At 42.5% G+C, this 23,856-nt stretch overlaps 1 protein-coding gene across 3 annotated transcripts in view; it reads right to left on the minus strand.

Moving 5' to 3' along the window:
• Positions 1-5,405: 5,405 nt before the first annotated feature.
• Positions 5,406-23,856, minus strand: part of AP3M1 (adaptor related protein complex 3 subunit mu 1) — a 44,845-nt gene continuing 26,394 nt past the window's right edge. For 2 of the 3 annotated variants that reach the window (XM_043551793.1, XM_037904410.2), the window contains exons 2-9: positions 18,829-19,104; positions 18,022-18,193; positions 15,022-15,159; positions 12,170-12,255; positions 11,363-11,496; positions 10,198-10,405; positions 8,180-8,324; positions 5,406-6,455 (exon numbers count right to left, since the gene is read on the minus strand). In XM_043551793.1, the coding sequence (XP_043407728.1) occupies positions 6,355-6,455; positions 8,180-8,324; positions 10,198-10,405; positions 11,363-11,496; positions 12,170-12,255; positions 15,022-15,159; positions 18,022-18,193; positions 18,829-19,101 (1,257 nt within the window). In that variant the 5' untranslated portion in view covers positions 19,102-19,104 and the 3' untranslated portion in view covers positions 5,406-6,354. The remainder of the gene's footprint in view (positions 6,456-8,179; positions 8,325-10,197; positions 10,406-11,362; positions 11,497-12,169; positions 12,256-15,021; positions 15,160-18,021; positions 18,194-18,828; positions 19,105-23,856) is intronic. The other variant, XM_043551792.1, reaches the window with a different exon arrangement.

The raw sequence follows: 23,856 nt of genomic DNA on the forward strand, positions 1-23,856 counted from the left end.
AGTAGGCAGATTTGGAGGTAAGGAAGGTCAACTTTGAGTTTGCTTTCTCTATTACGAGGGAGATCTAGTTCCTGGTCAGATTCCAGCTCAGTGCCAGGCAAGTTTGTTAAGGGCCTAGGGAAACTTAGAGTCTGGTAGGGAAGTTTCAAAAGTGTCTAAATTATACCCTCTCTGGGCATAAGAGGAGCTGCCATGTACTCCAAAAATGAGTTAACATTCATAGCTACATAGGAACACACACATCCTATGGGCTTGGCCTTCTCCAAGTAATGCCTTGGGAGAAGTCTAGCAGTTGGTCAGCCTTTCATATTAGCTAACAAAGCCCTATTCCCATGTGACTGCCATTTTGACAGTGGAGTCAGAGATGAAGGGAAAGGACCTTTTTGCCAGCCTTTTTCTGCTGGTAGCTTCACTCACATCAGAAGGTATATAAAAGATACCCTTAAAATAGATGGAAGGGTTTAGGGTGGGTGTCTTGTGCTTCAGGTACCAAATCCCTCATCATCCTGAAAAATGGTATTCCCGTAAAGCTCCACTAGGATTGGTGTGTTAGTGTTGGACCCCTTGAAGTTGCCTGGTAGCCTGACTCACCTTTGCCTTTCCAAGCCTTTGAGTGTGGCTCAGGTCTCAGGATTTTTTTTGGAGTTCTGTGGCTGCCTGAAGAGACAAGTTGTGCTGGACAGAAAAACAATAGGGAAAAGATGGCGTTGGTGGGCAGCCAGCCAGCCAGCCTCTCTGCATTTCATTGAACTAGGTGTGAAGCATGTTCATGGTTTAATGAAGCTGTGTTCTTTCCAAAATGGCAGGGAAACCTCAGGGAACGTGAGGTGCAATAGCATGGATGTAATCAGACAAGATCCCATTGGAGTAATGTTTTTGTGTGTTGCTCCATACAGAAGGGACAGCCATTAGTGTGTTTACAAAAGGATCTGGTGTACCTGCCTCTCAGTAAGGCCCAACAAGCTTGCTTGGCCTCATGTCACTTTCTGCCTAGGACGGGACAAGTGCACCAGTGATTGTTGCCTAGAATTTTCCTACCCTAGTTGCAGTTGACGTCTTAAACCAGAAGGTGCCCCATAGACAAGATATCACTGCCAGCGTTTAGGTGGAAGCAAGTGACTTGGGCACCTGAAAAGAGGTCTGTAAATCAGAGTGGCTCTGTGGAAGGGCTGGTGCTGTAAAGCTCTTTCAATGGTGCAAGGAAAAGGTGTGTCTGGGCTTCCTACTCAAGCAGAGGGAAGGTTCAGATTGGCAGTTGGAGCAGAGTGGAGGGCAGACCCCTTAATTTATTTTCAGTCAATTTAAAAATAATCCCTTAAATAAAAAAAATTAACACAGCTTCTGGTTTAGATAAACGCCACAGCTTCCCTCTTTGTACAGGCACTAGGTTGAACTGGGATTTAACTATGGAGCCAGTAGCAGGCGAACAAGAATGAGAGCTTCTAGGAGTGAAGAAGGAATGGCTCTCTGCCTTGGCCCTCAGATCCTAAGAATAGCAACTTCAGCTGGGAGTAGCAGCAGGAGATGGGATTTCTTTGCAAGAGAGCATAGTGGAAAAGTCTGTGCCTTTCTTTAGGAGCTGCCCTCAATCTCCAGCTGAAGCTGGTCTGATGGGAAGGAACCAAGCTCTGAACTGGAATCCATCTGCTGCCAGGAAGCAGCTAATCAATCCTCATTGACTAAAGGTCCATCCCCAGGCTGCATCCACTTGTAAGATATATCTGCTACAGTAAGTCCAGGGGCAACTATTTATACTGTAACCATAAAAAAATCAGACATGCAAGAAGTTTACCTGCCACCTCCCCTGTTGTAGCCTCTGCTGTGGGCTGGTAGCTGCCGCTGGAGAAAAGCTTGGGTGGGCTTCATTGAGAAAGTCAGGCAATAGGAGTGCATGAAGAGCAGTGTGCTAGCGGAGGGTTAGACTCGTACTGTAGTGACGATATCCACTAAAATAATAGTGCTTTTCACTTATCGTTAAGAGCTAGGTTTGACATAGATCATTGTTTTAGAGGCAGTCAAGGGTTTGGTTGTCCATGTAAACTTTAAGAGGGAAAAAAACATGGCTTTGCGTAAACCAACAATGCATTGACAGCAGCTAGATTTTCAACAGGACTGGAGGTCAGCTGGAATTTAAGGGATGGAAACCTGCCAATTGGTACTTACAACATAGTGTTGCACATTAAACCTATCAAACAGGTTTATTTTGTATAGTGCTCATCCATTCTGTGATATTTTTATAGGCTGGAGCAAAGACAAGGTCTGTAGGCAAAGCAGCATGCTGTACGGGCCTTTCTGTGGATCCAAGCCACGACCTATTGAAGCACACCATGCTGTAACTTCGCCAAGTACTTTAGAGGAAATAGCACATCTTAAGTGCCCTGAAGATCTAATCTAAATCACATTCCCAAACTAATGCTCGTGAGCTATCACTGGCATGCAGAGACTGGGCTGCTGCTGGCTCTTCCTCATTGCTATCAGAGAGAAACCAATGTTTGGAAAGGGAGAGTAAAATGAAGTGTGATTAACAGAGCCAGACACTGAGGGCTTGTCTTCACGTACAGCAGCACATTTGCACCGGTGCTGCTGTAGTGCTTCAGTGAAGACACTCCTCTGCTGATGGGAGAGCTTCTCCTGTTTGCATAGTTAATCCACCTCCCTAGGAGGCAGTACCTATGTTGATGGGAGAAGCTCTCCCACCCAGGTAGCTCTGCCTACACAGGAGGGTTAGGCTGGTATAACTGGGTCGCTCGGGGTGTGGATTTTTTCACAGCCCTGAGTGATGTAGTTATGCCGATAGAGGTCTGTAGTGTAGCCATGGCCTTAGTACACAAGACATCTAATACTGTTCCATCTACGCAATTGCTGCAGCTCAGAAACAAAATGTTCTGTGCAATTGGGAATAAGCTGTCAAAAGGTCCTTAAGATGTACTAAAGCTGTGGTCCTACTTAAATAACACCTCTGCCTTCCATAAGGAGACAATATCGTTTGACAGTTCAGGAAAGGATCTGCGGGCTACTAATGTGAGAGAGGAACCTGGCTCTCAGTTCATATAGGGTGCTGGAGAAAAGTGGACACTTGGCAGAGGACAGCTCTAGGTACAGTATGACATGAGTCATTCCAGCATTGCCAGCCTTGTTCAAAAAATTGTGAGCCATGATTGTAAACAGGTTGTATTCTCCTTTGCCAGCTGAACCTTTTGCTTTCACATCTTCCATTTTTTCTTTGCAAGAATGAGGGCTAGGAACTTTCTGAAAATGAAAGCTGAGCTTCTCACTTAGGTGAAGTCAGAATTTGGGGCTTGAATACCTCAGAATTTAGAATGCTCGTTCCTATTTTTCCATCAGTCTATTGCATAGCGTAGGTTGCTCCTACTGGAATTTTTGTAGATAATGACCTCTCGTGGGAGAAAATGTGAACAGCAGTCCCTTCAGATGTAGGAGCTTTGCGTACCCTTTTCCTTCAAAATCAGGACTTTACTCCCATAACAGTGCTGAATATGTTCAGTGTTTGAAACTGGACACTATACTCCAGTTTAGGAAAGCAGATCTGGGTATCTGGCTGGTGAATCTTGCCCATATGCTCAGGGTTCAGCTGATCGCCCTATTTGGTGTCAGGAAGGAATTTTCCTCCAGGGCAGATTGGAAGAGGCCCTGGAGGTTTTTCGTCTTCCTCTGTAGCATGGGGCACGGGTCACTTGCTGGAGGATTCTCTGCTCCTTGAAGTCTTTAAACCATGATTTGAGGACTTCAATAGCTCAGACATAGGTGGGAGGTTTTTCGCAGGAGTGGGTGGATGAGATTCTGTGGCCTGCGTTGTGCAGGAGGTCGGACTAGATGATCATAATGGGCCCTTCTGACCTTAGTATCTATGAACTCTATCTGGCTCATTGCATGACTTTGTGTAAGACACTGAAGTACACTCTCTAGGGTAGCTTTGTTGGCAGCGTAGGACATTTCAATAACACTGGAGTATCAAACATGAGCTCCAGTATGGCTAATAGAATTCATTTTTACTTCTAATTCCATGGAGCTACCAGTTTTAAATGAAGCTGTTGCAGCATTTCCAGGCTGCTGCACGGGAGCGATATAGAGCGTGGTGGGGAGAGCCTGTCACAGAACATACGAGGCCTTGGGTGTAACTAGTGTCTCTCCTATTTTTAAGCTTGTTAAATCTGCTGTTAACTTTAAAGCCCTCAGTAGGATGTTAGTATAACCTGCACTGCGGATGGATTGGATACAGTCATGCAAACAGTTTTCCTTGGGGAATTGAGGGTAGCAGTTACATTTTGATTGAATATTCAAAGATTGTAATGTTCTATAGTTTTGAAGTGCAAGTTCTAGCTGTCCATTGCTTGTACTTGTGAGATCAAAGGTTTACAGCACATTTCTTACAGAATGATCGTTTTTTCTAGAGCACTTGGAAATCACTATGCACTTCCAGTGGCCCTTAAGGGAAAATTCTTGTTATCCATAACACCTGACTGAGGAATTATGGGCTGAATTGAAGTTTTTCGTTGCTCAAGGTAATAGGGAGGCATTACTCTGCTATATAATCAACTAACTCCCCGTCCAATGAGAACACATGCAAACATTTAATTCCTCATTGGTTGAAAAGTAGTTATTATTCTGTCTCTCTCAGAATGCTGATTGCGACATTGGTTGTACCTAGAAGATGATCAGTGTTCCAAATATAAGCGTGGATACCAAAAGTTACGCTTCATCCTAAATAAAATTAGCCAGATTTTCAGACAAGCTGAACACCTACAACTTGCACTAATGTCAATGGAAGCTGGAGTTGCTCAGTCAGGCTTTTTTTTTTTTAAGTGCTTAAATAAGAATTAAGAAAGCTAGTTTTACTATCCAGGTTTGAAAGTTTAGGCTGCGGACCTTTGCTTTGGTTAATCTTTTCCTCTCAGGTCAGGTCTTAATACCTACTTACCCCTGTTACAGGTAAATAGGCACAAGTCTGGCAGCAAAGTCAGTGGCAAAGTAGGGACACTAACTGCAGTGTCCTGATTCCTTGCTCCTCCTAACAATGAGACAATGTTGGACCTCAGTCTGTTTCATGGCACATTCATTTAACTGGCAGTCCAGACAATGCCAGTGCCTAATAAGTGGTTTTGTTCTCAGCTTTAGAGGAGACCCAGTGGTTAGTGTTAGGAAGGTGATTGACAGTTGTACATTTCAATATTTTTTAAGCAGCAAAGCTAAATGAAGTGAATGGCTTATCACTTCCATGTCCTGTTAGTGATGGTACTTATTCCTTCGCACTGGAGAGGTGAGCAAGTTGGTAAGGGTAGCTGTAACTGGTGGTTGCTTTGTTTGTATAAGAAAGTTTCATGTGCTGTTTGCCAGAGCAGGAGATATGCAGGTCATAAGCAAAAATACATTTTTACAAGCGGAGATATTTGCAGCAAAGTTCCCTTTTATTTTAATTAATTACAATAAAGCATACAATCTTTACATACATTTTACATTTTCTACTGTGCTACCTAAAAGCTACACTCCAATGTACACATGGCACACAAGTCTGGTGGCATTTGCTTCGAAGAGGAAGTGCCTCTAAATCAAAGCTGGAGGCTTTACATAAAAATAGATTTTCCTCTAACTGTATTTGTAAAAAAATACAAAGTAAGGTGAGAAGTGGAAAGAAAGTGGAGTACTGAAGCAACAATCACTCCCAGGTTTGGATGTAGAAGGTTATTTTATCAGCTCATCTGTTGGTGGCACAAATGAAAGCCAAGTAAGGCAATATCTTGTAAACACGAGCAAAAGATTTTTCTGTTCATCAGAAAGGGTCTCAAGGCATGTGACAATTCTGACATGTCCCATGTTCACCTGGAAGCCGACCCATTCTTTCTGCTGCATTCTAGTTCTGAAGAGATACATGCTGCACTGTGAAATGTTAACTCATGGCAGGCTCTGAGAAAGGGTAGTATTCTCTCACCCTGCAGCAGTAAGACCTGCCATCACAAGAGGGTCCTGCTGGGTTGCATGGCCTTTGCCAGTGTGCTTCACCACCTGCAATTCTGGCTTTGGTATCTTATTTGGCAGTGTGTTAGCGGCATTCTGTGAATCACCCAATCCTCAAACAATCCTTGCTCAAAAGAATTTATTAAAAGTGTGAAATTATGTTAGAAAAAAAATCAACCTAGTTTAAAGCCATGTTTATAAAAAACAGACTACACTTTCATTTGAATAGCTGCTGTGAACAGAAATGCTTTGATCCCAAATTAATTAGTGTGCATTATTACTCAATTGGCACCTAATAGCAACATATGTCACTAAGCGGTCGCAATTTCCAAATCTGAAGGAAAAAATAGTACTACTTGCTCTGGCAAATAGAGCATCTTCTCATGTCCGGACTTGGAATTTTCCTGCTTTTGTGATGTACTTGACACCTTTAAAAGGCTTGTATTTCTCTCCAAACATGTCAAGGCGATTTACTTTCAATCCTACACAAAGGGGAACATGAAGAGCAAGAGTTTACATTTTCACACTCGCCTCCCCTTGAAGTCTGGATAATCTGCTTTGGAAATGACCTGAGCAGAGGAGTTTAGTTCTTCCATCTAGCAAGCACTACTGTTCAGTTTGAATTGGTTTCTCCTCTAACCTTTCTTTCTCAGTTGATTTTTATGCCAGAAGGGATGACTGTAATCCTCCTCTAGTCTAGGGCTTCTTAACCTGGCAGCGCGGCCACCCCATCTCTCCTATATTGCTAAGTGAGAGAGAGATCCTGGTACACAGATCCATTCTGACCTGTTGCATAGCACATTCTGTACAATAGCTACACCTAATAATTCCACCTCTGAGCTAAATAGGCAATTGGACTATAGCAGAGCTTTTACAAAGACATCCACTCTTGCTTTTCAAACGATGGAAAACTACAGCAGCCATTGGTCAATGCCAGCAATGATTAGTTACCTTCACGGTTATAAGTTTGCACTTATTTCCAAGCTGAAGTTAATCACACCTTTTTGAAAGTCTTTCCTTAGAACTGAGGCCATTAAACCTGATTTGTTCAAGTCTCCAGTTATTCACATAAGCACTATACAGCATGCGGTCATTAGCAAACACACGTTAGCACAGGTACAAGAGATGGAAAAAAGCTCAAAATAGAGAGGGAACGTGTATGTCTCAAAAGGGCTTTGGCTGGCAACACAAATTTCAGCCATTCAGTAAGCTTCGAGGTCAGCACTGTGGAGTCTAGAAAGTCCTCCGGATAGGCCAATGCAAGTTGAGCAGTTTCAGTAGGTGAGTGGCCTCCTCAACTGCACTGCAGCTCCAGAGGCTGTGCCTGAGTTGCCAGGTTTGGTCATTTGCTATACAACTGACCACCACAGCATTCTGGAACCTTCTTCATAGGATATCAGGGTTGGAAGGGACCTCAGGAGATCATCTAGTCCAACCCCCTCCCCAGTGAGAAGGTGCTTACACTACCACTGTCTTCTGCCCTTGCTAACCCACTGCCCTCACTGATCCTCATTCCCACCTCATTAGGTTGGGAGTAATGTTTTCTGCAAGTGTAAATCAAATATATAGAATATGCCTGAGTTAAGGTTAAGGCCCTGTTTCTGCAAACACTTGCTTATGGGAGTAACTTTACACAAATCCAATTGGTTTCACATACTTTGTTTGTAGGACTGGGGCCTGCAGGCTTAATTTCTCATGTCCATGGTTGTATTAACACTGTAGCCTTCATGCTCTGAAACTAGGGGAGTTCCTCTGAAGCTGATGGAGGCAGTTAAGAACTTTCAATGATTACCAGAGTTAGGAGGAGAAAATTTCCCAAAATAAAATTGTCACTGATAATCAGGATGGGTTTTTTCTGTGCTAGGCCCACAGAAGTCAAAGAACTAAGGAAAACCATACTGCCACACACTAAACTCTTCCTCGCCCTGCACCAGAGAAGTTCATGTATGTTCCAGGCAGAAGCCTGTGAAATGCCCACTATTTTGCCCTGGAAAGGCCATGAGAAATGATCCAAATCATCAAGATTTCACAATCTTCTACTTGCAAGATGAAACTGTAAGCGTTTCAAGGTAACTTCATCTGTTTGAACTGAACTCTGCTTTGTGTTCTGCAGATTCACTGGGTCAGCAGCTCCAATTCAATGCTAGGAGACCCCTATTCCTACCTCCTCCAACCGTATTAGTTCTGATTAATGCAGCTCTCTCACCTGAAATAGCTAGTTGTTGTATCTTAAACTGAACATTTAGGCTGGGATTCTCCTCTGGCTTGGGGGCTCCAGATTGTAGATTCACTATGCCCTTAAGATTTGGTAGCTTTTGAGGGGTAATTTTGCCAATGTCCCAAGTTAACACCTAAAAAAAAAAAAAAAAAAAAAATAGTAGTGAGTGAATTTTAGCAAATACTTTGTCAAGTTAATATCTAGCTGCTAGTTTGTGGGTTGGGCAGGGAAGCTAGTCTGTAGAAAAAATCTGGCAGCTCGACACCAGGTCTGGGCAGGACCCTTGCCTGGATTAAATCCAAAGTGAATCTGTCTTCCTGCTGCCAGATAAGAGCAATGACCAGGGGTCAGGAACCCTTAATGGGACCCATTTCCTTAGCAATGGTGCCTGATAAATAACTCAGATAAGTCAACAGGGCACGAGAGATAGGAGGGGAAGCAGCATAAAGCTAGCAGGTACCCAGGTAGGAGAGAATTGGAGGGGGTGGAGAGAAGGAAGAGGAGGGATTTGCAGTTAGAAGACCATCTGCATCACCAGGGCTTTATAGGTTCAATTATTTCACGTGACTGTTACTCTTTTAGAAGGAAAGATTAGTACAAAAGCCCTCATTTGGCCCTTCTCTCCATTCCATTAAAGCTTTTAATGTACCAAAATTAACAGGACAAACCATGCTGGCAAAAGGCATCAGACACAAATCAGCAGAGCTGTAGGAACAGGGTTTTGCGCCTGCAGCCTGATCATACATTGAACTCAACATGAGGTAGGAATGGACACAATGTGTGCTTGCCTGGCTCTACAGGGGCAGATCAAATGTCCTGTGGTGCATGATAGGCCAGCAGACTATTAAGGTAAATCAAGTTTTGGTTCCAAGCCATACACAGTCCTTTGGACACAATTTCATGTATCTCTATACTAATACACAACAAGGCGTTACAATGGGGGGGAAGACAGCAAGATTTTCTGTCTTCTTTCCTACTTTTTATTTTGTCTCTTCCCAAATGGGTTTTCCTGAACGAGGGTAGAAAGGGACACTGATCATTTGCATGATTTTACCAACTTGAGAAGAACCAGAAGCTGGATGTGTAAGTAGGTTTTACTTGTGTTTTGGGGCTATTTGCTCCTTCGCCCACCTTCCCTTTCACCTGGGGGAAGTTCTAGTATGTTTGTCTGCCTTGGGGTCTCTTCACTTTGATTCAATAGTTTATTTTCATTTTTAATCAGTCTGTTTCTTCGGGGAACTGTTGCTTCTTGCTCAAAGCAAGAGCTAACTGGCAACTTTCTGAGCTTACTGCTGCCCCAGGAAGTGACATGAGACATGCAGTAGTGGGCCTTGGCCCAAACCCCATCCTACTACAATTGCTCTTAAGCTTCAAAAGAAAAAACTTTGAGTTCTGGGTGTCAACCCCCATGTGCAAGAGTCATAAGTCTGAATATATCATTCCAACATCGTTCTGAGAAGCAAAATTATAGGTCAACTGTTTTCCATTACACTCCCTGTTTGTTTACAAAGGTTTTTTGGGGGGCATGAGAGCAACAGCAAACATACCCAAATCCACCCCCTCGTCTGCTACTTGCTGACCATTTTGCCTGTTGCAGCTTATGCCCGCCTGGTACTTGCTGTCTTGAGTTTAAAGTTCTGCTGCAGCAGTTACAAGTAAATGTCTTCTCACAGAGCTTGGGGGAAGGGCAGGCACCACCAAGGAAACCGACGCAAAGTGCGAACATGCATTAAACAAACTGGAAGTGTGTGGTTCTGTGGTCCCTTTTAGAATTATGGTAACACAGATACAACCTGTGGTTTCAAAGATGACTGTGGCCCTTAAAAATTTACCAGAAAAAATGATAAAACCAGAAGTTTTTTAGATCATCATAAAACTATATTGAATGGTTAAGTTTGTATTTTTGCTAGGGTACGTAAAGCACTCGAGTATGAAGCTCTCTCTTGATTTCTTTAGTTTTGTCTGCATTGAATTTAAAGACAGAAATAAAACAGCTCAAGACTTACTTTAAGGACGGGATCAAATGTATAGCTGCCTTGCGTGGAAGTAAGGTTCATGTTTAGTACAGCTTTTGGCATATGAACCGTCACAATGACTCCTTCCACTGTCTTCCCCATATTCTGTTTAGGTCCAATTGTAACATCGAATCTCCCTGAAGAGCTGTTCTCCTTAAAACTGATTATGTGTTTCACATACACAGGAATTGCTACCAAGCTGAAGACAGAAACTGGGAATTAAAAGACTACTTCAGTTAAATTAGGGGAAATAAAAGTACAGTTTGCAGAGGATTCTTATATCTATCATGGTGTTGGCAGGATAAATCAAAACCAATTTCTCTTGAGAGTAGAAAGTAATACTCTCCTAAAAAAGATCCAAAAAGGGGGGGGAAAAAAATCTAAGTCCTTAAGTTAGTGGTTTGTAATGCAATAGCAAGTTCTATTGGTGGTGAACAGTTTTACAACAATCATACAAAAAGGTACTTACAGGCAATCTGACTGGACACATTCTCACTTTTGCCTACATTAAAATGAAACCAAGCTTGAAGATAATTGCAGTTTAGTGGAGGTTTGTTTAAAGCCAGTGAAGATCAATGTACTACAGAGAGATAACGTCTTAATTACAGAGCAGTTTCTAGCAATGGAAACATCAGGAGTTAAATCTTCCGTTACAAGCTAGTGATCTGCCCAGTTGAACAATCACAGCTGAGATGATATCAGCATCTCTGCCAAGAAGGGTTTTTTTATGTTAGAAAAACTGTGACAGAGCATCAGATTAAATAAATCTCAGACAGCTACCCATGAACATGCATTTAGCAATAATGAGAATTCTAGTCATTAAATCATAAATCAGAGCAAATTGAGATGTTCATGAGATTATTCCAGGGCTTGTTTAGAGGGTGCATTAGCCCACAAGTGGGGTGTGGATTCCAGTGTGCACTACCATGGTGTGCACTAAATGGCCCACGTGGCACCTGCTGGTGTGTACTAAAAGTTCCCTAGGGAACATTAATAAACCCTGTTTGAAACTTTTAGTGCATGCCAGCAGGGTCCACACAGGCAATTGAGTGCACAACATCCTAGTCCGCACTAGAATTTGCTCCCCTCTTGCATAGGCTAATGCACTGTGCAGACAAGTCCTAAGTGAAGGCTGGGTAGCGAACACAAAACTTACTTTTGGGAGCTCACACGGTAGGATATCAGTCTGAAGTTGCCGTCTGGAGGAATAAATGAGAGCACTCTTTCAGACTCCCAACGCTTGAACCGAATACAGGGATGGAAGCTGACATCATCCAGAAGCCTTGGGTTCTACAGGAAGCAAGACAGATGTAAGCTTTTCCCACATCTGGTGAAGGTTTGATATCAGTTGGCTTATTCCTTCCTTCCCACCCCAGCCTCCTAGCTTTGCTGCTGCAGAGAGGTGCTAGACCAGAGATGGGCAAACTATGGCCACGGGGACCCTCCTGGCCAACCCCTGAACTCCTGGCCCATGAGGCTCGCCCCCGGCCCCTCCCCTGCTGTTCCCCCCCGCAGCCTCAGCTCACTGCACTGCCGGTGCCATGCTCTAGGCAGTGAGGCTGCGAGCTCTTCCAGGCAGCGCAGCTGCAGAGCCGGCCTGACCTGGTGCTCTGTGGTGCGCAGTGGCGTGACTGGCTCCAACCGGGTGGCATGGCTGCCTGTCCTGGTGCTCTGGGCAGTGCAGCTGTAGCGTTGCCAGCCACCGGTGCTCCAGGCAGTGTGGTAAGGGGTCAGGGTGGGTTGGATAGAGGAACCAGGGGAGTTCAGGGTGGTGGTGTGGATAGGGATCGGGGTGGTCAGAGGGCAGCGAGTTTAAATGGGGCAGGGGTCCTGGGCGGGGAGGTGAAGTCAGGAAGGAGGGCGGCGGTGGGGGGCAGTCAGGGAGAAGGGGGGGTTCTAACTCTCCTAGAAATACAACACAAAACAGTTACATTTAGATGGCCAATTGCACTGCTAGGTTTACCATGAATGAAAGAGAAAGATCAGGCATTCCTGACAACTTAATGCAGGAATCAATGACACCTTGAATTTCTGCAAAGACTGTGGAACCTGGAAAAGTAGTGAGAGAGAGAGAGATGATTTAGTATACTGTGGTCAGCTTACCAAATATAACAGGAGGTGCATTAAAGAGGACATAAATGCATCATATACAATGGTGCAGATACCACTATGTTTAGCACCCAGCTATGCAAACAGAAAGTATCATTCTTGTTACATGTGTCACAGAAGGCTTGCTGGGGTATATCAGCTGCAGCAAACAATTGTTCAGGTCCCACCCCAGTTGATTATTGCTTAATCACACAGGATTTGTTACATTGAATATTGCTGTGTCTAAACAGGCATCCTGTCCCTAGCAGTGGCCAATATGTGTTTGAGAATATTGTGACAATCTATAACCCTATGTTCACCTCTTTTACAAGACTGATAAATTCTGTCCGAAGCATGCCTTCTGAGGTATCATTTGACAACTCATAATTTGCTGATCATCATAACTGTCCTGGTAAAATGTGTGGCAATACTGTATGTAAAGTTATAAGATTTTACTGTATGATATTACTAAGAGCAGTCACAAACCAGTTCCTCAGTGACAAAAGGCAAACTGATGCCTCAGCCAGATGTCAACAAAATCAAATAGACCATCACCTGGTTAATTGGCCATATTTGGGCAGGAAAAAGGGTGTGAGTGAGAAATTTACATCTTGGCAAAGAAACAGCTGGAGGTTCCTGTCCCCATAGATTGTCTCCTGAACCCTAGCTGGAGACGATTCTCAAAAAAAAAAGGGTAGAGAATGGGGAACAGATGCCATGGGTAGAAAGAAAGGGAGAAATGATTTGGGGCAACACCACCACCTGAAGAACAAAGAAACAGCTTTGGATTTAGGGAGGAATCCTGTATGAAAGAAATTCAGCCACCAGTCTGATAGAACATGCGAGAAACTTTTTGCTTTGAATTCACTTAGCTTGCTAAAGTTAGATATTAGTTGTGTTCTTACTTTTTATTTTTTTGTAATCAATTCTGACTTGTATGCCTCATTACTTGTAATCACTTACAAACTATCTTTCTGTAGCTAATAAACTTGTTTTATCTAAGTGTGTTTGGACTGAAGTGTTTGGGAAACTCCATTTGGGATAACAGGATTTGTGAATATCCTAGTCTATAAATAAAAATGATGGACTTTAGATGAGCTTGTATCATCCAGGAGAGGACTGGCTAGTATAAGATGCACATTTCTGGGAAAAGTCTGTGACTGGGAATTAGCTGGTAATTCAAGAGCGGTTGGCTGTAGCACTCAGACAGTATAACTGGGAGTGATTTATTGGCTGGAAGCTGTGTATGAGGAGACCTAGAGTGGTAGCTCTCATAGCGAAGCACTGTAAAAGGCGCCAGAGGCTGGAGAATTGATAGGATCAGCTGTTCAACAGTCGAAATTGTACTCTGGGTAATGTCACATATGAAAGCTCCTCCCCCCACCATTCTGCTCCTAATAAGTTGTGCAGTGTTGTATATGGAGGCTGAAGCAAGACAAAAAAACATGCGATATGCACAGGTGATCAGCTCTTGTCAGGAAACACTTGCCTGGATTATTCTTGGCTTTCATAGATTGCCATGTTGTGGGTTACTCTCATTGTTTAGTGAAATAAGTCTCTTACATCTGTCATGTCTTGACAGACAAGGCAAGACCATGAGATTTCTTATCTAGCAAGCAACTGCTTCCTTAAATGCCCCATGGGAACAAAAAGGTCTTGAGTCTTTAATGGAATTCTGGGCTTATGTAGCCATAAAACAGAAGAATTAACTGGGGGGAGGTGGGATGGGATGCTACTGTTCACTCATTTTGCTACTCATTAGAAGCTACTGTTCACTCATTTTGAAAGGGGCCAGAAGAGAGGAAACTTAGGCTACTATTTACGTTAGTGACGTGCTTGAAGAGGAAGAGATACCATTTCAAATGGACATGATTTGAGAGTCTCTGTGTAAAATGAGGCAATGTCCTATGCTATGGAAGGATCCTTATCCGCTGCATACGTTCTAATGAAGTCTAGGAGTCTCTCAAGAAAGGAAGTGAGAGCCTTTCAGGAACTCAAGTCAAATAATCTTAGGGGGGGGAAATGTGAACTGCTCACTACTAGTGCAACAACATAGGATTCAAATAGTCTCAGACTTTGCTGGAAAAGGGAGCCATAATGGAAGTACAGATGGCAGTTTTGTTATACCATTACTAACTAGGTATACCTATTATATTTTTTGGATGGTATTGAGCAAGTTAGGTGCAATACATATTACGTATCAAGGTATTCTGACTGTCATGCCCCTGCATTCAATATTTCAGCCTTCAGACAGTCTGGCTACTTGGAAAAGAACATTCTCTCAATGTTACACAGAGGCAGATAATGGGGAAGCTGGAGAGTGACAACTTTTGTCCTGCTCATACGGTGAGGAGCCTTGAACATAAGGATGAGTTGTTAGCATAAAAGAATAGTGGACATAAAGGTAACAGACCAGCTAAAGCTTTGGCCTTAAAGAAATATTTTTCCTTTAATAACTGTAAGAAGGTACCAATAGATAAACCATAATTATCTAGATGCAGATACTTCTTGCAAATCAAAAGCTTGCCGAGTAAGTGGCCCAGGCCATATTGCTATTATGAGATTAAAGAAATAGGTTTGTGCATGGTATTTCAAACTGGCAGCATACTTATTTGTTATGTATAAGGCAGCCAGTTAGACTGCTTGAATTCTCTCTAAACAGCACTAGCTAAACAGAATGTTGAAATGTCCTTTGACAAGCACATCTATGTTGACATGACATCTTACCTGATTTGTCTATAATTGCATCTATTTCTTCAATTACATCAAAATAGGCTTCGTTGTTTGTGTACTTTACCACTGCTCTGCGCCAAGGAATGTTGGACAGCTGTCCCGTGGGAAGTGTTTCACCCATATTGCTACTGCCTGGGAAATGCAGACAATTCAAACAAACAATCCGTTAGAAGGTTTGTTCCAGATCCCACAGTTATGCACCAAAATAAGACAAACCCAGGAACCACAAATGGTTTATAAACATCAGGATTTCCTTAATTGGATGATCCAGAGTCACATCTTCTGAAAGAGTCCTTTCTGACAGTGCTCTACTCCGCATTCTTTGCGCCTCTAAATATTTGACCTGAGTCAGCAGGAGCTTTGAGGTGCTAACAATGCAGGATTAGTGATTTAGGAGCCAAAGTCGCTTAAGGCACATTTGAATATTTTACCCTCTCGTAGTCAAAATTTGGATAAAAAAAATGGTTCTTATACTTCTATTATTCTATATTTACCTTTAAGGTTAGGACTGTAAGGGACATAGAGAGGTCATCAAGTCCAGTCCCCTGCACTCGAGGCAGGACTAAGTAATAACTAGACCATTTCTGACAGGTGTTTGTCTAACCAGTTCTTAAAAACCTTCAAAGACTGAGATTCCACAACTTCCCTAGGCAATTTGTTCCAGTGCTAACCGTCAGGATAGTTTAGGAAGTTTTTCCTAAAGTCCAACGTAAACCTTCCTTGCTGCAATTTAAGCCCATTGCTTCTTGTCCTATCCTCAGAGGTTAAGGAGAACAATTTTTCACCCTCCTCCGTGTAACAATCTTCTGTGTACTTAAACTATTATGTCCCTTGTCAATCTTCTCTTCTCCAGACTAAACTCAGTTTATTCAATCTTTCCTCACTGGTTGTGTTTTCTAGACCTTTAATAAGTTTTGTTGCTCTTCTCTGGACTTTGTCAAATTTGTTCACATCTTTCCTAAAATGTGGCACCCAAAACTAGGCAACAAAACTAGGCAACAATACTCCAGTTAAAGCCTAATCAGTATGGAATAGAGCAGAAGAATTACTTCTCGTGTCTTGCTTACAACACTCCTGCTAATACATCCCAGAATGATGTTTGCTTTTTCTGCAACAGTGGTAACAGTATTGACTCATATTTACCTTATGATCCACTAACCCCCAGATCGCTTTCCACAGTACATCCTCCTAGGTAGTCATCTCTCATTTTGTATGTGTGTAACTCAGGGGTTGGCAACCTATGGCATGCATGCCAATTTTTAATGGCATGCTGCTGTCTGCCGGACCCGGGCAGACAGCAGCGTGCCACTAAAAATCCTGCCCGGCCCGCCCTTTTCCACCCCCCGCTCTCTCCTTGCAGGGCAGACAAGCTTCCCCCTCCCCCCGCCTCTTCCCCCAGCGTGCTGGGTTCCTGCCCCTCCTTCTCTCCTTCCTTGTGGCCGATCAACTGATGGCCCTTGCTACAGGGACCTTGGGGAAGGGGGTGGAATCAGGGCATATCCCCTCCAATCCCCTGCCGTGAGCCGCTCAGGGCAGGGGGCTGGGAGCACCCCACGACCCCAGCCCACACCCCCAGCCCTCTGCCCTGACTCCTGCACCTCCTTCACACACACACCCCCAGCCCTCTGCCCTGACCCCTGCACCCCCCCCACCCCACCCCCGTGCCCTGACCCCTGCACCCCCCCCCCCCCCCCAACCCCAGCCCTGACTCTGGCACCCTCCACACATATCCAGCCCTCTCAGCCTCCTGCCCTGACTCCTGCATCCTCCTCACACCCCCAGCCCCCTGCCCTGACTCCTGCATGCCCCCCACATACCCCCCCACACTCCATGCCCTGACTCTTGCACCCCCCAAATCCCCACTCCCACCCTGAGCACTGAACGGGAGCTCCTGCACCCTCCCCCCCCCACATTCCCACCTGCACCCCTCGCACCAAATGGGAGCTGCCCAGGTAAGCGTTCCACACCCAAACCTCCTACCCCAAACCTGAGCCCCCTCCCTCATTCTAGCTCCTGGCCAGACCCTGCACCCCAACCCCCAGCCCGCTCCTTCACCCCCAGCCCTGTTCTCAGCACACTCCCACCCTCATCTCAGTGCAGAGAGAGAAAGAGAGAGAATGGCTAGAACCAGGGAGAAGGTAGGTACCCACTCTACGTGGGCAGGCTGGGATCCCAGACTGGCAGCGGGCTGAGCGGGGCCGACAGCCGGGACCCTGGCTGGCAGGAGCCGGCGGACGGAACCCCAGACTGACAGCGGGCTGAGCCGCTCAGCCCACTGCCAGTCTGGGGTCCTGGCCACCGGCCCCGCTCAGCCCACTGCCGGTCTGGGGTTCTGGCTGGCTGCCCCTTGCCAGCCGGGGTCCTGACTGCAGGCCCCGCTCAGCCCGCTGCTGGCTTAGGTGAGCAGAACCCCAGGCCAGCGGCGTAAGATCAGCATTTTAATTTAATTTTAAATGAAGCTTCTTAAACATTTTGAAAACCTTGTTTACATACGACAATAGTTTAGTTATAGAATATATAGACTTATAGAGAGACCTTCTAAAAAACATTAAAATGTATTATTGGCATGCGAAACCTTAAAGTGAATAAATGAAGACTCGGCACACCACTTCTAAAAGGTTGCCGACCCCTGGTGTAACTGATTGTTCCTTCCTAAATGGAGTATTTTGCATTTGTCCTTATTGAATTTCATCCTGTTTACTTCAGACCATTTCTCCAGTTTTTGTCCAGATCATTTTGAATTTTAATCCTATTCTCCAAAACACTTGCAGCCCCTCCCAGCTTGGTATCATCCACAAAGTGTAAGTATATTTTAGATATCATTAGCTAAATCATTGATGAAGATATTGAACTGAACTGAACCTAGGAGCAATCCCTGTGGGACCCCACTCGACATGCCCTTCCAGCTTGACTGTGAACTATTGATATTCCCAGAGAGTAGTTAGTTAATTTTATTTAAAAAATTTCAAAGCTAGCTGGCTGTTTTAATCATACCTGTGATGGAATTGACAACAGAGCGCAGAATCGTGGGAGGTTTAATCAACTCTTTTAAGATATTTGATTCCGTTGCCAATGGAAAGCCATTGTCTAACATTTCTTCTAGAAGCTCATACACAATAACCACATTGTCCTTAATTGCAGTCTCAGAGCACTCTCCAAAATAATCCTAAACAAATCAGAGATTACAAAGGGAAAGGATTTTTATTCATATTAAAAACACTTTAAAGTTTATTTTGCTTATAAAACAAACTAATAATAATGTTAGCAAGGGCATTTCTGGACATGCCTTGAATCATGGGACTATTATAGAGTCCAGTGGAAATATGGGTACAGTCTCTGGTTATTGTTCAGTTTTCAGTTCAAGGAATATTCTGAATACACCACCATGTAGGTCCTTCAGTGCTATTCATTGCATCTGTCAAATAGCTTTATGCTGCAACATGGTAAACTGTATTACAAAAATTACAATTGTAACTGGCAGTTTTATTACACCAGATGCATCAGTATAACATGAATACACAATCTTATCAAAAGGTTGAAGCTTCTGTAAGTCAGTATTTGTTTTATTTGAAGTGTAAGTTTGCTGCAAGTGAATATCCACAAGTAAAGAAACAAAGCAAACCTTTTGTGACTTTGTGCTTTATTAAGCGAAACTGTGCTTAAAAAAAAACCACCACAGATCACAAGGGGAATCAGATTATTGACAGGGAGGGGTTTGCTACTATTTTTTCCCTCCAACTTGTGCAAGAGACACACACACTTAGCTAACCTGAAAATTCAAAGAATTTATCAGCGACAAACCTGGAATGTATCTGCTACTCGGTGCAGGAATTCAATTACAAAGAGCGGTGGCACTTCTGTCTGTATGACAGACACAAAGAAGATTTTTTCCCGATAGATGCTGATGAGGTAGTGGTGGGGCGTTGAGATGACAGGAGGCACATTCTCAACATCGGCTGCTTTCTCCTGAGCTTCAAAGAAATAATCACACACAGATTGGCTCACAACGCTCTTCCAGTGCTTCTCCAAGAATATATCACCAGAACAGTTTATAAGAAACAGACTGTGGATCATTTTCTGTTGGAGACACATTCACACATGTTATACAGATGGAAGTGATTTGAAGATTGACATTACCTCTCCTCCCACCTTCCCTTCACTTGGGTGTTGGCTTTGTACCAACATGCACTGTGAATTTTTTTTTTTTAAGTTACTGCATCATATTTTGCATTACTGCAGTATTTGCTGCAATTCCTTTACTTAATAAAAGAAAATACCCACAAGGACAGTAAGCTGTCACTGTAGTAAGTACTTAGAATTTTTTTTTAATTCAAGGCACCCACACTTTAAGAATAGCTAAGTAAGTTCAAAGTATTAAAGCTACAGTATTTACTCTGTCCGGCTGCACAAACTGCCAACTGATAAAAACATAAAACTGCACTTAGACATGCAGTTAAGTTCAAACTTCAGAAAGTCAAACCAAAGCATCACAGAAATGTAAGACCGGAAAGGTCCTTGATAAGCTTTTCCTAATCTCTAAACTAAATCTCCCTTGCTGCAATTTAATCCCTTTACTTCTTGTCCTGTCCTCAGTGGCTAAGGAGAACAGTTTATATCCCTCCTCTTTATAACCACCTTTTATGTCCCCCCTCTGTCTTCTCTTCTCCAGATTAAACAAACCCATTTTCCCCCAGTATTTCCTCGGCATTTAATCATTTTTGTTGCTCTCCAATTTGTCCACATCTTTTCCAAAGTATGGTGGTCAGAACTGGACACAATACGCTAGTTGAGGCCTTATCAGTGCTCAGTAGGTGGAAGAATTATTTCTTGTGTCTTGTTTACAACATAACCATTGGTTCTTCTGTATTGAGTTTTACAAGGGTACTCGGTTGCGAAAAACCAACATGGTTAATCTGTATCAGTTTCTAGGGCATTGGGGATGGAGAGAACAGCAGCTTCATATATCCAGGAAAAGCCTTTGAAAAAAAAGTATTTTCATTAATCTGGGTGGTCTGTCCAAGATGTGAAATGGCAACTTCTTATTCCTTAAGAAACACAACTCAGCCACAAAAATATTTACATAGACCTGAAACCTCCAGGTTTAATGACTCGCCCACAAAGTTGCCCCTCCCTTCCCGTCCTCCCCAACATACCCTATGCTTGAGACTTGTCAGACTACTGGGAAAAAAGTGTTTAGTTCCAGACAATTTCTGCTGTTCTCAAAACTCAAGCGTCCTCTCACTTTGTTGAGTTTCCAAGTCACTTGCAATGCTCTAACATGGCTTTTAGGTATTGACCAAAAAATGAAAGCAAAATAGGTTCATCCATCAAACTGGTCAGAAAAGATGTACAGTAGTTTTCTAAAGTAAAAGCTGCAATACTAGAAAGCACAAACACTTGAACATTGACTTGTTTGGCCTTTTTTTTTTAAAAAAAAGATACGCTTGCATCTGCACAGCGGTGAGGGTGTGTGCATATCATGGTTTCTTTAGGGTTACTCTTATGGCAGAAGAGCTGTCTTCTCAACAGCCCCCCCCAACAAAACAAAAAAACACAAAACACAAGATGTTGTGGCATGTATAGACACTCCTGTACCTGAAATACAGTTTGAAGAGATCTGTTAAACAGCCACTATTTTTTATTTTAGAGAGAGACAAGGTTACTGTTCTGTAAGATTTATTTTATTGAGTAAAATAATTGAGTAAAAGTTGACTGATGTTTCCATCGGGGAGGGGAGTGGGGATAGGGGTGCAAGGGAAGTCAGCACAAAACCCCTCAACCTTGTAGCCAACACATTGGTCTTTTCTTTACTAGGATTTTACTTCGACTTAGCTAACTGAAGTTAAAAACATCTTTTTTCCTAGTGAAGATGCAAAGAGCAGCAGAAAAAACCGGCCACATGTTGTGGCCCTTATACAGGCTAAGAGTCCCATTGACCCAAGATGGAACTTTAGAAGAGGATACTTAGTAATCATCTATGGTACTTAGCTGCAGGAGGAGAAGACGACACTAAAGCTAGAAATTAACAGGGTGGATAAAAATGGATTTAAAAAAAACAAATCTAATTTTTGTAATTTAAATTGGATTTTGATTATTATTTTTAAGTTTTTTTCTTTAAAAATAAACCTCTTTAAAATGAAATCTGACTATCCCATAACATATGTTAAGCCTAAATTTATAATCCCCTAAACATTTAAAATGAAATAATATGCTGAATCTTGAGCCTCTATCAAAAACTTTTTATTTCTAACTATTTTCCCCTGATTCTAACTTTTGAGATCAAGCTGTATATATGGCACAACAGGTCAGCCTACGTAACTTAAACTGTTTCATCTTCAAGATATTTAGGTGAGTAGGAACTTAAACTCCAGTCAATTAGCCATATGAAAATTTTTTTCCAAGCTAACCTGAAATAATCAATTTAATTCAGTGACTACAGTTAATCCCTCTGTTTAATAAATCAATTAGTTGTAAAATGTGAAAAATGTTTTGATAAGAGAAGTTTATGAATGCAAAACATTTAAGGTTGTTTTGTTAAATAAAAATAAATTGTATATGCTGTGTGTGTAAATAAATTCCAAGTTACCATCATAATGCTTCATGACAAACCATGAGCAGAAAGTTAGTTATCTAGTAAATAAAAAATATTCTGCAACAGTTTCTCATACTAAAAATGTACTTTAATAAGAATCTGAAAATATTGAGCTAGATATTGCTTAAATAAAATGTATATAGTTCTAGTGTACCCCGCTAAGTAGCAAAAAGATGTACCAAATCTAGTGTAAAGGTTCTATTTTATTGTAAATCAACATATTTTAATGATTATATCAACCACTGAGTATGTACCCTTTCTAAAGAAAAGAAGTATAAATGAAAAAGTTGATTAAAATCGGATTTCAATCAAAGCTTTCCTCTTGAAGTTTTACATTCCCTTGATTTAAATCAATCCATCCTGGAAATTAACACTATAGCAAGTCTTCATTGAGCATACATAGGGTTAACTCATCCAACATTTAATTTATTACTGGAACAGCAACAGAATTTGAAAAAACTGGGCAACTTTTAAAACGAGTTAAGTGTTCTTAAACACAGGAACCTGGACATAACCACTTTAATCCAGTTTGACCAACCTTGTCTTGAATTTAGCAGGTACTGCACATTAAATCTCTACAAAGTCTCTCAAGATGGCCACACAAGTGTGATAAGTCTAATCAACCACTGTCAGTATTGTTCCACACCAGCACAGGAGACACACATGAAAGTAATCAGCTATGAAATCTTAGAATAGTTCTTGCATGCATTTTAATGTGGATACAATAGCCTCTTTGTTAATAAAGACAACCTCCAATTCACAGCAAATGTAAACAAAGTTGCACAGGAGAGTTTCAGTACAAGCAGCTCTGGATCTGGCTACAGAAATAAGAGTTCATCTCTACAAGGGCCTGATTCAAAGCCCAGTGTAGTTTATAAAGATTCCCATGAACTGCAAAAGGTCTTTGGATCAGATGTCTGAATCATGGAGCATTTTTAAACTCTAGAAATTGTCTTGCTGTTAAAGCCCACAGATCCTATGGACCAGCATGTGCTACATTTTTTATAAACATGCATCACTCATACTGAAATGCTGAACTGCTAAACGCTGATTTGTTTAAATTCTGATCCTAGCAAGTGCTCCTGGATCATCCTTCAAATTGACTGTATTACTGCTGTCACAGCTGAGGTAATAAACCCTGTTTATGGACCTTACAACTGCGAACTGGATAGGTGTTTATTTTGTTCCATAAATACCGCTGAGTTTTATGACAGCGTTTGCAAATTTCTAAACTTACAATTTCTGACTTTCCAAAATAGCTTTACTATTTCAATCCCAGCTTTAGAGTTCCCTTCAAAGGGACATTCTCTCTCACAGCCCCCAGCCCCAATTTAGTCCTCGTGAGAGGTGCATAGGCAATTGTGACCCCACACTCCTGATCTGGAAGAACCACCATGTCAATAAAATGGCAGTTCTGCCTCCCATTCAATCCTAGGCCTCTCTGTTATTACTGTCAACAAAAGAGAGCTAATGGTGATGTGGACACTTATCTACAACAAACTGGATTAAGAATGATGATTTATTTCACATAGGGCATTCAACAGCTGGCATTTCGATTATCATAAGTTAAAAAGAGGTTAGCAAATTATGTGCTTCCTTCATTAAATATTTACTGCATGGATCACTGGATTGTTATTTTACTGTTTGCTATTTTAGAGCCTTAGTTAGTAGAAATTTACAATAGTCTCTAGTACAGCGGTTCTCAGACTAGGTCAGGACCCTATTTTAATGGGGTTGCCAGGGAGAGCATTAGATTTGCTGGGACCCAGGGCTGAAGCCCAAGCTCCACCCCTACCCAGAGGGGTGGGGCTCAGGCTCTGCACCCCCTGGATCATATAGTCACTGTTGTCAGAAGGGGTTGCGGAGCAGTGAAGTTTGCGAGCCCCTGCTCTAGTATACAAGCTTCATTAGGCCATGCAGCCACCATTTAAATGCTGAATCCTTATCTCTAGTTATTGATCTGTCTGGAATCAGAGCTCAAGTTTTGCAAGGGGAAAAAAAAAAAAAAAAAAGAGAGTCAGACCAGGCCTGCTCTACTTGGCAAAATACTTCTTAACATCAGAGCATAAGTGAAGCCACTAAAAAGCAAGACTGAATTAATCTTTACATCAAAAGGTCAAGTAAATGACACCAGTAGTCACACAGTGCAGAGTATTTTTAGAACTGGGATATTCTGAGGGTAAAGTTCCTGGATCAAAGCCTAGAAATTATACATATACAGCCACCCACCCCATCAA

Source organism: Chelonia mydas, chromosome 7 (genome assembly GCF_015237465.2).
Source record: "Chelonia mydas isolate rCheMyd1 chromosome 7, rCheMyd1.pri.v2, whole genome shotgun sequence".
Classification (NCBI taxonomy): Eukaryota; Metazoa; Chordata; order Testudines; family Cheloniidae; genus Chelonia; species Chelonia mydas.